Source organism: Blennius ocellaris (genome assembly GCF_963422515.1).
Source record: "Blennius ocellaris genome assembly, chromosome: 5".
Lineage (NCBI taxonomy): Eukaryota > Metazoa > Chordata > Actinopteri > Blenniiformes > Blenniidae > Blennius > Blennius ocellaris.
In genome coordinates, this window is record NC_137654.1 from 18,163,255 (window position 1) to 18,179,033 (window position 15,779).

General features: G+C 43.0%; 1 protein-coding gene across 12 annotated transcripts in view; it reads left to right on the plus strand.

The window, feature by feature from the left end:
• Positions 1–15,779, plus strand: part of kif1b (kinesin family member 1B) — a 60,460-nt gene that overhangs the window by 13,220 nt on the left and 31,461 nt on the right. For 5 of the 12 annotated variants that reach the window (XM_080497245.1, XM_080497246.1, XM_080497250.1 and 2 more), the window contains exons 3-16: positions 5,661–5,737; positions 5,856–6,035; positions 6,996–7,064; positions 7,389–7,567; positions 8,009–8,120; positions 9,053–9,130; positions 9,232–9,297; positions 9,460–9,477; positions 9,820–9,895; positions 10,451–10,529; positions 10,981–11,123; positions 11,720–11,761; positions 13,968–14,179; positions 15,210–15,289. In XM_080497245.1, coding sequence (XP_080353371.1) covers positions 5,661–5,737; positions 5,856–6,035; positions 6,996–7,064; positions 7,389–7,567; positions 8,009–8,120; positions 9,053–9,130; positions 9,232–9,297; positions 9,460–9,477; positions 9,820–9,895; positions 10,451–10,529; positions 10,981–11,123; positions 11,720–11,761; positions 13,968–14,179; positions 15,210–15,289 — 1,411 coding nt within the window. The remainder of the gene's footprint in view (positions 1–5,660; positions 5,738–5,855; positions 6,036–6,995; positions 7,065–7,388; positions 7,568–8,008; positions 8,121–9,052; positions 9,131–9,231; positions 9,298–9,459; positions 9,478–9,819; positions 9,896–10,450; positions 10,530–10,980; positions 11,124–11,719; positions 11,762–13,967; positions 14,180–15,209; positions 15,290–15,779) is intronic. The other 7 variants (XM_080497254.1, XM_080497255.1, XM_080497256.1 and 4 more) reach the window with 5 other exon arrangements.

The following is a 15,779-nucleotide window of genomic DNA, read 5'->3' on the forward strand; positions in this document are numbered from 1 at the left end:
TTCAAAACATTTTGAAACCGACAGAAGTTCAGTTGTTATAAAAAAAATAAATGTTCACGTACACATACCTGAAAAATTCACAACAGTAAGGAATTTTATGTACTTTACTTGCCACCTCTGAATGTTGCCTTCTATGGGCTTCTGTGATCAGTTTGCCTCATCTTTCATGATTACACATGCTACTTTTTTCCTCCACCCTCTTCTGCTGATATGAAGAGACAAACGTGTACCTGTAAACATTAAGATGCAGCGTTGGACCAAACTGTTCCCTTCGTCAAGAACAATTACTGATTGTTCATGAGACAAATCTGTCACTAGAACAAAGAACTGCAGCGTTGCTGCTTCACAGTTCCACTAGTTTCTCTTCTGCTTGTTGAACAGGTGTTTGTTTTTTCTGGGGGGGGGGGGTTTGAGATTATTTTTAAATGTCTCGAGTTATGTGATTTACTGGCAGATTTTCTGGGTTTACAAGAACAATAACCAATGCATTGGTCGACTCGTGGAAATGCTTTCAGGACCATTTGAGTCTGCCGTGTGCACGAGTGGCCCCACCCCTCATTTAGAGAGCCTGAAACAAAGAACGGAGAGATGGGGAGGCAAAAGGTCGTCCTTCTGAGAGGCCTGAGGGGCTTCTGTTGTCTGCGTCATGTTGTCATTCAATTATGGCGTCGGCTCAAATTCCATTGAGAAATAATGGTGGAATCAATTTGCTTGCGTCTATCAAGAGTTGGGTTTTGTTACGAAGAAGAAAAGAAAGTTATTCTGAACCGAGGCAATGATCAGATCATAAAGTAATTTATTTAACCGAGTTTCCATTAATGCCCTTTTAAACTAAAGAGAACTGGTGGTGAATTATAATCTGTTTAAAATTGTTATTCCATTATCAAGAATATTATATGCGAACTGCAGCAATATTATTCAGAGCTTGCAATCTTTTCTTTTTAATGTTATCCTAATTTTTACACAGTGTCCACAGGGGAAAAGTTCTGTTTCTTTCTGTTAAACACCTTGTTGAGCGCGTGTGGGTCTTTTGGTGTTTACGACATTTTGACTTTGTGAGGAGTCTGCTCTTGTGAGCCTCATATCCACAATAAGATAATTAGAACAATGCTACTCATGAGAAAGCTGTTACATCACGGTGCTGTTCACATGCACACAGACCACCCCCCCGGGGATCCTTTACAAAATTTCGGTCTCGCTGAAAGAAGCTAATTATAATTCAGTGCAGATATTCTGTGAAAGTCTGGCTTCCTTCAGGGCCCCGTCCATTCGTTTCCTCGTACAGCCTGTGTTATGCCCTTATTACAGCCGCTCTCCCCTTCCTGTGATCCCAGACAGTCATCGATCCGCTTGAAGTAACCGCCAGCGGGCCCTCTGAGGGTTTACTGGAAGAGAGAGGCTGATCTGTTCGGCCATTTTAGACTCTTGCCTGTCTGCTCGTCTCAGGTGAAAGGGGCCCAGCTTTTAGTCCCCATCTGGTGTGCAGAGACCCTCCTAACAACCCAATTACTGAACGGCGCCTCCGCTTTCCTGGCTGGATTATAGGCCCCATGTTGAAACGGCGTCGCACAAAATGTCTGCCGGCGTACAACCAGCTGAGTGATGTTCTTTTGGATAGCAGGATGTGGTTGGTTGACTGTGATCCACCCTGCCCTCCCGACGGCGAGCTCCCGTAGAGTGCTCGCCTTCTCTCGGTCTCGTGAGTTTGAGAAGAGGAAATGAAAATGCCGAGCCGCGGCGGTTTGGACGAGCGAGCATTTGATTTGTCCTCAGATAGCACCCCCCGGTACCTTGTGCTCACAGAATGAGGAGTCCTGGCTAAATGCGACGGGACTTGAGAGAATCGAGTCTCCTCTTTGTCCTCCACTCGGAGCCGCGTGTCATCTGTTTATGTTTCTCGAATAGACGTTTCATGAGGTTTCAATTCCCCCGGCGATGACACAGTATGTTCTGCTCTCGTCGTGATTATGTCAAATTTCTCACCTCACTCCGACAGACTTCAGTATTTCCTGGTCCACAGCCAATGGGTGCATACCTTCACACTCGGCTTATCATTTCGATGCACTGTGCTCACTGTTTTCTTTTACCCATTACCATTTACAGAAAGCATAAAAGGCTTTGTGCTGTAGAAAGTCTTTCTAACGTTGCTGATGGACTGTTTCATAAGTAGCTTAATGTCTCACTGCAACAACTCGCTGCTTCTGCACATTTTAAGACGCATAACACAGTATAGTCTCTGTTCTATTAAGGTCTAGAATTGTCAGCAAAGCTGCTTTCAAAATATTTTTTTTTTTTTTGGTGTGTGATTCTACCGAGAAGTGAAATGAAATGTTTGAAATGAGAGAAAAAGGGGAACGCGATGTGCCGCATCCTCTCCTTCTGTGCCAAGTTGAGGTTGTTATGGCAACCAGAATCTGCTCCTGTACCTGTTGCCATGGTTGGGGAAAGACGGAGCGATGACGGCGTTTGCGAGGCAGCAGGATGTGTCTGCCATTTCAAGTCCAGGATGGGACTGAGAGGAATATTTACCAGTTGTAGAAAGCACGCCCATTGACTTCTGCGTTATACTTTCGGTATATAGGAGCCGCTGTGAGTCGTCTGTGTGATGTGTGTAGATGTCAGGGGAGGGAGTTATTGGAGGGGTCCCTATTGAGCTGAGAGGACGTATTGAAGCAGTGTGATTTAGTCAGCATCCCAATGAAAGGGTGAAACATTGTCCTCGTTCAACCTCTTCATTCAAATGCAGCACACAGAACACAAGACTGTGAGAGAGACACTTGGCAACAATAAACCTCTGGGGTCTTCATATACTCATATTTTTCTCTTCTGTACTGATGAATTCATCCGTCCATTTATGTATTAGTATATAGGTAGGTGTTACTTTTGCTCATTCATAATTTGTTGAGTATATCATCTCATTTGTTTATTTATTTGCAAATATTTCTCGCTACTGATGGCACATTGATTTCCGTCTTTGAGCCTGAATGCGTGGGACCCAGGTTTGAGTCCCGAGTGCGACAGTGAGGGAGTCTAGTTGAAAACTAGTCCAGCACATGGTGGACGTTGCAGTGACTTTCCTGTTAAAGGGAGCACCTGGAAAAAAAACACTCCCTGTATTTACCTGGGCCTTACCGCTCTTAATACAATAGAACAGGTTGGTGTGGGTATAAGGGTGTATATAGATCCGTGTTACTAGAGTTTATTTACATTGCAGTGTATTTTGTTTGTAGTTGGTAAAGTATCTATCCTTATTTTCATTTTGAGCAGAAGTCTAAAAAAAACAAAAACCACAGGAGTTATATATATATATATATAACTTGAGAAACACGAGTGAAAGGTAATACTAACAATACGCACATGTACGTCATCAGTGGCGTTTCTGCTCTTCACTAGCCACGCAGCTAACGGTAGATCCAGGCTCTATTTGTGTACGACTCTGCACGCCTTTGCCCTCGGTGCACTTTTTTAGGCTCTTACATGAGGGACACGCTCCCGTGGCGCACTGACACACGCCAAGCGAAGTGAAGCAGCTATCCGCTCCGACTGGGCAACTCGACGAGGAAAATGATGCCACAGGGGCACAGGAGTGTGAGTCACCTTCAGGAGCTGCTGCCATGTCACTCCACTGTGATCAGAAGCCTTTTTTTTTTTTTTTACATTACAAAATCCATTGATGTTGCTGATCTAAGACAGAGAATAAAAATGGGGGAGAAGTTGATAGATGCTGAGATTTAGGAAGGCTCACATCGTGTGCTGTCAGTCAAGATTTCACCACGGGCCCGCTCGCTGTCCAAACGCCACCACGTGTGGCTCCGGATCGTCACCTCGCCGTATTTACAGCGAAGTTCAGAGCTCAGACGGCTTCCTCGTTAGTAGTCACTCCAGATTGTTCCAGGAAAGGGGAATAGGGGGCATTGGTAACCAAAGTCCCGCTTCACTTCTTCACGTCCATGTCTCCAGTTTCCACTTGGAGGCAGGTCAGAGGTGAAATTGGGCTTTATTTAGCCACCTGTCTCACTGTATCCTCTTCCAGTGCCCAATATGGTAGTTGCTGCTCTGTCCGGGCACCTCAACCTGGTCGGGAAAGCTGTGGATGCTCCAAAGAGATGCATCGTTTCTTTTTTTTATTTTCCTTCTTTTGATTTTTGCAAAGCTGTATTTACCTGATTTCCATTGCAAGCACAGAAGCTGTATTCATCACATATTTAGCGCACAAGCGGTCCGTGCTCCGGTTCCTGAGGACATGCCGTGCTTTTCAGTCGGCATGTGACCCATGGAGGGCGATATGCAATCCCTGTCTCTCCACAGGTCCTGCATTATTGATAAGCCCGCTGAATCCTCTGAACACACAAGGCACTCTGCTGGTGACATCTTGATGCAAAAAACCTCTCAAGCACCCTCATGTCGAGGAGAATCATGGCTCTAATTTTCCCATTAACGAAGAACCAAATTTGCATGAAACAAAGCTAATTGCTCCTTTTGTGGCTAATGCTGCAGATCCAAGAGTGAAAAAAAGATTGCTCAAAATACCCACATACCCGAGACAGATTTCCTGTTCGTAAGATGCTCTAGCAGTTTTTTTTTTCCATTTGTCTCATGTTGAGTTTCTGTTGTTGTTGTGTTTTGACCGTTGCTAGGCCCCTTGAGCGCACGTTATTTTAGGTCTATCAAACCCTTATTTCACCGGCCTCTTTCTCCCCTCTTTGTCCCCCTCCTGTTCTTACAATAGAATTATGCATTTGTAGGACAAGCCTAAGCCGTCTCTCTCTGTCTTTTTGGCACAACGCAATGAAACTTGAGCAAATCAAAATGCAGTGTGTCTGAGAGGAAGCCTTGACAAACAACTGCAGTAGAGCCATCACCAAATATCTTGCAGTAAAGTAGCTGTCACATATCCAGCAATGCAGCGTGAAAGCTGGTACACTCGTCCCCGGGGTACCAAACCAACATGGTTGAAGGGGATGACATACCAGGCATGGCAGCAGATTCCTGTTCATTAAGAAATGTGAGCGTGTGACCATGGGGAATGGTCTGGTGGCGTTAAAATATTGTTTCATTAAGTTGTTTTTCATTTGCACATATAACAAGTGATGTGCCGAGGCTGTGTTATTTAAACAACACCATCTTTACAGTTTTGATTCACAGTTTTCGACGTTGCCCCTGTAAACCATAAATTATAGCCCCGATTTAGCGGCTGTGCATTTCCGAAAAGTCAAAGCAACAGTTGTTCTCATAAAACTGGTGATGTCTCATAATTCGTCACTGATTCATGTGATTTTTGACTTTATAAATATCTCTCTGTTAGAGCTCTGATGGAAGAACAACATCTTCATCCTGACATTGCTTCAGAATAGTCTGGGAACTACATTGGAAGGAACTCAGATTGGAATTTATAAAACTAACATAACAGTATTCCATGATTTTTATATAAGGGATTGCATAAAACATACGTGGAAGTGTTGCTTGCTGCCTCTGAAGTGACTAAATAATTTAAAAGCTGATATTAAATTAAATGGCAAGCAAAGTGGTTATGAAGATGAAAAAGACCAATAAGAACATATTTCATATCATAAATGACCTGAAAACTACTTCTTTTTTTTACGTTTGTTAACGCATGATTTACACTTGAGTGAATTGTATTTCATTTTGTTCCTTCTCAGTTATCCTCAACCCCAAAGCCCCCAAGGAACCAGCAAAGAGCTTCAGTTTCGACTACTCGTACTGGTCACACACCACGGTGAGTCCAGCAGCGGCGACAAACACAATACACATTTCATGTATCCTGTCATGTCGTAAAAAAAAAAAAACAAAAACGTGTGCGTTTGTATGTTGACTGATTTCCATCTTTCCCCCAGCCCGACGACCCCTGCTTTGCAGCGCAGAACCAGGTCTACAATGACATTGGGAAGGAAATGCTCCAGCACGCTTTTGAGGGCTACAATGTCTGTATCTTCGCTTACGGCCAGACTGGAGCTGGCAAGTCGTACACCATGATGGGCAAGCAGGAAGAGGGGCAGGAAGGAATCATCCCCATGGTTTGTTCCAGAGCTCATCTTTCAGTTTTTAATGGGCGACAGTGATTGAAACATACTCTCACAGATGCAGTGTTATTTATACTGTTCATACACGTGGAATGTATAGAATTTTAATGTGCGGGCATAAATCAATCATCCAGTTCCTCTTATAAATGTTATAAAATTTATGTTTTCACGATAGTGGGAGAGGCTTTCACTGGGTTTTGAGATCATAGTTTAAATCGGCATTATCCGTCAAGACGTGCACAGAAGTTCAAGATTGATTGAGTTCACTTGATTGATTCAATGCAGTCGCTTATCAAAACTATGTAATGTGCTACTTTTTGACTCAGAGGTTTTGTATTGAGCAGAATTCGGTGAAACTAAAGGGTCAGTCCTCTATTGTTGTCCCCCCAAAAAACCCAAAAGAAATGTCAGAACATGTTCCCTTCAGACATGAGGCCGTCTCCACACTGATAATAATAATTTTCCGTCTACATATAGGCACATATCTCTGTTAGAGATGTCACTGTCTTGTCATATTGTGTTGAGTTGAAAATTCATTAATCATAATGTTTCCTATTCCACCGCTGCCTCTCCTACAAATCGGCACAGTTTTTAGATGCAGGAATACAAACATGCCTTCTCTTCGATTAGGCATCTTAAATCATTGACCTGCTTTTTGTTGCGTCCTCCATTAAAAGCTACAACAAATACAAACTGCGCCAACCGATCTCGAAATTGTACTCTCGTTGTGTTGTCATGCTGTATCAAACATTTATATTTATAGTCTTAAACGTATTGCCTCCTCAATCAAACTGCATTTCCCGCTGCATTTTACAGTCTAATGGATTATTGCTCTGTGATTTGCTACGTATGAGAACGGATATATTTTGATTGAACTCTTCCTGTTTATCTTCTGTTCTGCATTCCCACATGCAGTCGATTTACACTAAAATGTCGTCTTTTGCTGCCTCTTAGCTATGTGAAGATCTATTTGAGAAAATCAATGAAGACGGCAACAAAGGGGAGCTCTCTTACTCAGTGGAGGTGAGTCTGGAACTGCTTCACAACCCTTTGTTTAACCTGTGTCTGTGACTTCTTCGCTGTGTGGGCTCTGAGGAATCTTCTCCCTGCCCTCAGAGTGTCTGGTAATCGTCAAGCATCAATCACATAATTCCTTAAGCATCCTGCATTTTGTTTTGGGTGGGAGTTATTCTCAAAATGTTTCCTGAGATACGCAAAAGAATTCCTGTGTCAGAACCTTGAGAGAGAGAGAGAGAGCGGGTCCCTCTCTCAAGGACTTGCGTGAAGCTACTGTGTCCACTGTATGTACTCGAACCACTGGAGTCACACCTTTCACATTGTTTCAAGGTGAGTTACATGGAGATCTACTGTGAGCGGGTGCGAGATTTGCTGAATCCCAAGAACAAAGGGAACCTGCGAGTCCGAGAACACCCGCTGCTGGGGCCCTACGTGGAGGACCTGTCCAAGCTGGCGGTCACCTCCTACACAGACATCGCTGACCTCATGGATGCAGGAAACAAGGCCAGGTGAGTGAATAACGGTGGAAATTGTTTTTTTGACTTGCAGGTAATTAATTTCTCTCTGTAGTTTGTGGATATGCTTCCATGTATGTATATATATGACTGTGTGGGGAGGAGTGAACTCTGCCTTAATCTTGCTGTGCTGACTCAGAAGGCTTATTTCTAGAACATGCAGTGTAAAGCCCGTATCGCCCCTGTGACAATCCCTCTGAGTCTGCCTTGTGCGTTTTGTGTTGGGTGTCCTCGCGGTATTATCCACCTCCGCTGCACAAAGTAATCCCTTCCAGTCTATTCACTCTAATGGGGGTAAAATCCAGCATTGATAGCTCCACTAATAGACCATGAATTTAAGAAGGGCGGGGGGGATGATGGCGGTTCTCAGAGAATTGTTTTACATTTATAGCATTTCGCAAGTGCTAACCATGGCAAAAATGTGCTATTCTGCAGAACTGTGGCGGCCACCAACATGAATGAGACCAGCAGCAGGTCCCATGCTGTTTTTACCATCGTCTTCACACAGAAGAAACACGACAGCGAGACTGACCTCTCCACTGAAAAGGTCAGAGCGGGAACTACTTTTCCATTCATGTCCAACCGTTGTGAAACTTTTGCACTCACGGACACTTGAAGGTTTCATGGCATGTGATTCGAAATTATTTTATCTGTCGCCATTTTATTACATTTTTCCCTCCTATTCTTGTTCAGTCCTGTGGTGCCATCAGTCAGGGGAAAGAGAGCCAATTTCCATACGACTTTTAAGCATTTCCTCTTGGTCTGGAAACACAAAGACCATTGTGTTGCCGTGATCACAATGACTATTGTGTTTAGCCTCTCCATCACCTTGGGGCTTTGCTGCATCTCTCTTGAATGGAAGCTTTGGAAAGTTATTTATATATATATATATATATATATATACGACTCCTGTCATATGCTAATGAAGAGATGCTCACAATCAAGCCAACTCTGTTTGATGACCATCATTTTCAACTTTAGAATTCAAGTTTTTTTTCTAAAGATATTTACATGACTTGGGAATAATCCTTCTCATCACCATGCTGGTAAAACATAGCAGGTACATGCTATTTGTGTAATAATTAGTTGACTCTGTGCCTGGTAGATCCGCAGACCAAACTTTGAGCATTAATTAGGTTATTTTCTTGACCCTCCGGAGCTGCAGTGCTGGAGTTTAATGTTTTCCTGTGATAATATTATTGAAAGAAAAACTGTGTTGTGCAAAGCTCCTCATTAAATCCAAACCCATTTTCCTGATCAACCACCAAGATTTAACTTAATAGTGCAACAGCCAGGTGCTGCTGTTCCTAAATATTGTTGCGTTTTCATGTTGTCAACATATTACCCTATTGGAAAGATAAGAGAAATTTACTTTGTAAAAAAGATACAAAACTAGACTGAGATTTTTTTATTTCAAATTCTAATAGTGATGTTTTTAAGCTGGGACGTATCTCAACTGTGTCCTCCTTCCTCCCCCAGGTCAGTAAAATTAGTCTGGTCGACTTGGCAGGGAGCGAACGAGCAGATTCCACTGGAGCTAAAGGTACCAGGCTAAAGGTGAGACTCCCCTGGCAGCTGCACAAACCTCCTAATTGGCTAATATTACCTCCATGACTCTTTAATCATCCTTTTCCTTGTATTTTTAATTGTGCTTGCAGGAGGGAGCAAACATCAACAAGTCTCTCACCACGTTAGGAAAGGTTATCTCTGCCTTGGCCGAAGTGGTGAGTGTTTCATGTTGGATTCCCCGCCTGTCGTTTCTCTCCCCCCTCTCCTTTCCTTCCCGACCCCGCCCTCTGAAGGGCTTGATGTTTGGAGCCTGGCGTGCTGTAACGTCTGCCCTTCTGTTCTCTCTTCTCTTGTCCTTCTAATGCTTGCTTACGCAGGATAACTGCACCAGCAAGGTAAAACTCTTTTGACGGCACGGCCACTAACGTCCGAATCATACCACGAAACGAAAAAGCTGCCGAATCTTCTGTCGCCGCCATGTTGTCACAAAAGTGTCATGCTTTTAAGCACACTTAAAAATTAAACATTGTCCAGGAATTAAAGTGCATCAAACCAGTGTGCTTGTCATTTAACCTGACCACTCATCTGTCCCACCTGAGCGTCTTGTCATGTTGCATTGTAATACATAATACTGCACAGACTTTACTGCCATCCATGATACTACACGTTAAAACACCAAGCTTCACATCAGATCGTGCTTTTCCTTCTTTGATATTGGCTTGTATTGTTTGCTGCAGAGCAAGAAGAAGAAGAAGACGGATTTCATCCCATACAGAGACTCCGTTCTAACGTGGCTGCTCAGGGAGAATCTTGGTACGAAGCTTTATTTGATGAACATGCATTACCAAGTTAAACGCATTTGGGATTTATGTCTCTATATATGCACCTGTGAAATCGTTATTCCTCGACGGCAAGGAGAAATCGAGCCATGTGGATCATGGAATACGAAGCAGTGATTAAAAAAAAAAAAAGCTAAACTGGCTGGAGCGAATTCACATTCCTCTCCGTCAATTTAAGAAGAACACTGTCAGCAGACTGTATTTCAGCCGAACCAGACAGGCACTGCCAACCTCTCGGTTCAGGCATGTGTACGTACGGGGAGTTGTGTTATGCGTCTTCAGTCTTGGCTCACACGTGTGACACATAGTCACTCAGTCTAATGAAACTCAAATGTTGCATTAGTGGAATTGGTATTTGAGCCCATCTCGGCATTCTCTTTGGTTGGTTTCTACTGCATATCATAGCTGCAATATGATGTACACTGAATGAATAAAAGTAATATTAATCTCATTTAGGTCACCACTGAGTGTTTCAAAAAGCCTCTAGTGTCACAGTCACATTTTTTTTGAATGTTGTATTTGCCATCAGGTGGAAACTCCAGGACAGCTATGGTTGCTGCCCTCAGTCCTGCAGACATTAACTACGATGAAACCCTCAGCACGCTCCGGTAAGGTTCTCTTCTTAGGTCCACCGTTCTTATTTGTTCATTCACCACTTTTCACGTTCAGTTTGATTAACATGTATACTGTAGTCTAGTGTGCTGTGTTAATGGGGCTCCTTTGAACAAGTACGGGTGCTGCTATCAAAACAATGAGGTTTGAGATCTTATCACTGTTTAGACTTTTAATATTTGGTCAGTGATTCAGATCTATTTCACTAATAAAAATACTTCTACAAGTTACAAAAGCATTTTTAACTTACAAAGCGCACACCCATCATGGTCAAGGGTATAAAGGCTCTGTTTGGTATACATACATCGTAAAATAGTTCTGAGATAATACATAAGAGTTTAAAAAGTGTCTTTTTTCTGCCTCGGTTTAGACCAAGCCCATTGTTTGCATCTGTGTATATCTGAACTTTTAAACTCCCATTAATATTTTCTTTAATTTCCTTTTCAGTTATGCCGACCGTGCTAAGAACATCAAGTGCAACGCCGTCATCAATGAAGATCCCAACAATAAGTTGGTGCGCGATCTGAAGGATGAAGTGGCTCGTCTGAAGGAGCTGCTGCGTGCGCAGGGCCTGGGAGACATCCTGGACAGTGAGTTTGGTGTTGCTGCAGTCGGCTGCGCAACCCACCTTCTCCCTCAGGGCCTGCCGCCGGCAGCAACAACCTCCGTCTTTGTTAATGTCACATTGCCCCCAGTTGTCCAACACCGTTTTCATTGCAGTGTTTGTTCCTGGTGTCTACATCTTCACGTCGGTGTGTTATCACATGAATCGAGTTTTCTAAGGGAAAAAAACAAATTTGGAGGATTTTTTTACCAGCTTGTGTAGTTTCAGAAGGTGTTTACGAATCATTTCATCAACTTGTTTAAAGTCACGTTTGACTGAGAACACAAATGGCTGTTCCATTAAAATGCCATGCATCATGGTGTGTACACAGAAGTAATGGCCTAAAGCCTTGTCAATTAGTCATACTATAGCCATTAATAAGTCAGAATCACTGAAGGGATTAGTTACCTGCCTCAATTAGGTCAAGCTGGATGTAAAACCATGTAACCAAGTCATTCCATAACATTTCTGGTCATCCCTGTTGTCGCCCAGCTCTCTAAAAACACAATTCTGTAACCTTTTCCTGCCATTTCTACCGGTTCTGACTTCTGACCCTTCTCATCTTTTCCCGCTTCCCCTCAGTTGATCCTATGGTGGATGATTGCCCTGGAAGTGGAATCAAATGTGTGTATATGTGTGATAGTGCTACATTGCATATCACTAATTGCCCTGACTATGATAGATAACTTTGCTTATGACCCCCCCCATTGCCCTGTATAGTTAATCTGCTGCCAGCTTTGCATGTAACTGCGAAACGAAATGAGCAAAAGCTTGGTAGAAGGAGACTCGTGATGCTGCTGGAGCTCTGCTGGTCTGGCTAGATTTAGCATGCCATGAGAAAAGCATGCTTGGCACTTGTCTTTCTTTCTTTTTGGTTATTTCCAGAGTGATGGGGATGAGACGGCATCTGTAAACACAGACCCCCCCCCCCGTACTTATTACTTTGAAGAATAGAGCCACCCCATTAAACACCTAGTATTTAGAGTAGCATGTCAGTCTTCCACACCCCCAGTGCAAATGCATCATTTTATAACCATGACTCACCTTTCTCAAGCTTTTTATTTCCCTCACCAGTGCTGCTTTCCTGCCCTTTCATTTTGTTTTCTTTCACTAATCATCCGCAGCAGCTGACGGTGCTCAAACTTTTAAAATGCCACTTATGAGCTCTCAAAGTGAGGCTCAGATCTACAGACACAAAGGTGCATATCTACATACTTTTTTTAATTTCCCCAATAGTCGTCCCAGAGGTGTATGGATACCAAGTTGACTAATTGTGTGTGCTTTGTGTGATGAATAGCTAGTTTGATAGTTTTCCTTCTACTTGGATTGATCCCCAAGCATCCCTAACACATCCTTTCTTTCACTTATTTGGTTTAATACAATTAAAATTGATGGTTTGTAACTAACTCAGCAACTCTACCAAAGGAAAACGTCTAATTGTAGTGTTTTTTGTTTGTTTCTTTGTTTGTTTTTTCCAAGAAAAGTTGAAGACCTCACTAATCGCGTCAATAGAATGGTTAGACCCTCCGATTAACTCAACGGAAAGCTAGTGACTAGTTTTGGGATTGTAAAGATTCTACTCTTATCATAATCTAAACAATTAGAAGCCACGTGTGTAATTGGAGTTAGAAGTGCTTTAAAGTATGTAAATATGAATGCAATGATACTCTAAAGGGAGACCAAAAACCTGCTTTACTTTAAGTCAAGTGAACGCTTGAAATATTAAAAAGAAAAGTTTTATTGACTTACACTTTCTAATAAATCTATAACACTGGCAATCCCAGTTTAATTTCCACTATGCCAAGCCTGTACCTTCTAGATTTATATCATCCATGTTTGCTTCTCAAACACAAGTTTAGTTCATATCTGTGTCTCCAAAGTGTTGTAAGTTTCATAGATTGAATTAGAAGTGTGCTCAGATGAAGCTTTAAAGACAGACGAGTCTCTGTTTGGCATCATGAGCGAAACCTGTCTGCACCTACCATTTTAATGCCACTTAAACTTTACAAACTTAAATCATTTGGCCCCTTCTTTAGCTCCGACTTTGTTGTAGTTTGGTTCCTGGAGATCACAGACTGTTGTCTTTGAGATGTTTTGAGGTCATTATGTTGACATGAGAAACTTGACCTTTTGAATGAGGTCGCTCCGGCTCCGTTATCACAGTCGTGTGAGTGCATGTTGGCGTGTGTGTGTGTGTGTGTGTGTGTATGCAGTGAAACGGTCTTTTGAACTGCGGGCTGAACTTTGGCAGCACGTGTCCATGATTCTCATCTGTCCTCCTGCTGGACTCCCCCCCCCCCCCCCCCTCCAGCTCCGTCCCGTCCCGTATCTGATACATTGGCAGCAGTTTCCACGCAGCGTGTTCACATCACAGTTCAAGAATTTGAATTAAATTGAATTGAATTTGTACGCTCTCGAAATTAAACGTCGAGAGTTAATTGCTCTGCACGGGGATTTTCACCCGCATATGAAAAGTCCTCTGGTAACTGTTTAATAGCACGCAAGCTGAAATATATTCCTCCTGGAGGTTACGGAGGTGAAGTTACAGGACTGTATAAACTACCGGTGTGTAAACTGCTGACCATCATGCCGAGTGTTTGTCTGAACCCTTTGATGTACAATGTGTGTCTTACATTGGTCTCTCCCCCCCCTCTTTGTCCTTTCTCTTCCCCATCTTCCTCTTCTTTATTATTCTCCGTTTGGTTTTTGGTTTGTACATTTTGTGTGGTTTATACCCTTCTGTCCTATCCTGGGCCTTCCCCATCCCTTGTCTGTGTTTTCTTTCTTTCTCTCTCTCTCTCTCTCTCTCCCTGCCTTGCTGTTGGCTCAGACCTCAAAGACATTCACAACAATAAGAATAGATACTTGATAGCCTCAGAGAACCAACGCCCTGGCCATTTCTCCACAGCCCCTATTGGTTCCCTGACAGCATCTCCGTCCTCTGGCTCACTGTGCAGCCAGGGGGGCCTGCAGTCAGTCACCAGTATTCAGGAACGCATCATGTCCACCCCTGGAGGAGAGGAGGCCATCGAAAGACTCAAGGTAAAGTAGATGGTGTGCAACACGTTTCTTTCTCATCAAAACCTGTGCTTCCATTTAGGATTTAATTAAGATTTGGTTATTTCATTTAGTTTCAATTAATTATTGTGGCACAGAGCACCTTCACAACAATTGTTTCCTCCTTCGACAATTAAAATATTCTTGTTCTGCCCTTTGCTGTCATCTCACTGTGCAAAACACAAAGAAATCCCCACAAAAAGAAAAAATTATGAATAAATAAATGGGTAATAAAGAATTAATTTAGCAAGCTTCAATTTCCAATAAAGTTTCATAAAAAAATGCACTGGAACAATGTAAGTATTTGGCATTTTTTAAAATGTTGGACATTCAAAGTTAGGGATTCAAAGCAGCTTTAAATAAAAGCTATATTGGGGGTTTTGCAGGTTAACATTTTTTACAATAAATGTTGGATTTAATGTTATAATGGCCGTAGTTTAATTTCTGCCCACATAAGTTTCATTAATGAAAGGCCGCGTGACGTGTCAGTCCTCGTGTGGCCTCCGAGCTTTCAGTCTCTCCCACTCAGAGCAGCCGGGCTCATGCTGTTGATAAGGTAGCATACAGCTCTGAAACAAACCAGCCATGAGGAGCCGCAGTTTCCATGGCAACCATGCTGCCCAGTCCTGTCTGTCATCCAGTGACGTCAAGCACCAACGCAAACACGGAGGCCATCGGCCCGAAATAGACTCATTTTTTATTGGCTTTTAGCTCGACTCGCGAGGCGCCTCAATTTCTATTCTATAGACGTTTCAGTCTATTTTTGGTGAAGATGAGCAAACATATGACGGTCATAGTTACCTCACGCAGTTGAATGTTGAACCAAAATCACGATATTCTACTTTGTTAAACATTTAGACCAACGTTTGTGTCTGAATTAATCAATATCCACCAGTTTGGCAAGCCCAGCTGAATCCACCTGTTGCTAGGTCATTTGACCAGAAGTTTTCAGTTTAAAGCTTACCCAATGCAATGCTCCCCCCCCCCCCCTTACACTTTGCCTTCTGTTTTCAAGGAATCAGAGAAGATTATTGCCGAACTCAATGAAACCTGGGAAGAAAAACTACGGAAGACGGAGGCAATCCGCATGGAGAGGTCAGTATCTGCAGGCAGTGTCTGTTTATTCCCATCCGCATCAGCCCGGAGGGGAGACGTGTGCATCCAAGCCCTTCCTCATTAGATCCCGCCAGACTTAATCGGAAAATGATGGTCCATGTAAAAATGCACGTCACGACGGTCTGATTGCGGCGTAAAACTCTCCCGGCATCTTCCCGACGCCTCTGCTGTCCATTATCAGTAAACTTTCCAGAGCCTTTTCAACAGTCGCGACATTCACACCCACTTCAAGCTGTGACTGACCAGCTGTGCGGACGTGTCCGACAAAGGACCTTTCATCCCCGGCTTTCATTTCTCACCCAATCCTTTGGGGAATCTTTTCATGCGTTACACCTCAATGCAACACTATCAAAATCTCACAGGAGGGGAATTGTGTGAGAAAATGTGTTTCGGTAGTTCTTGTTTATTACGTGTGTGTGTGTCGCCCTCTTTTTTTTTTTTTTTGACATTCATGTTTTCTCACTCCTTT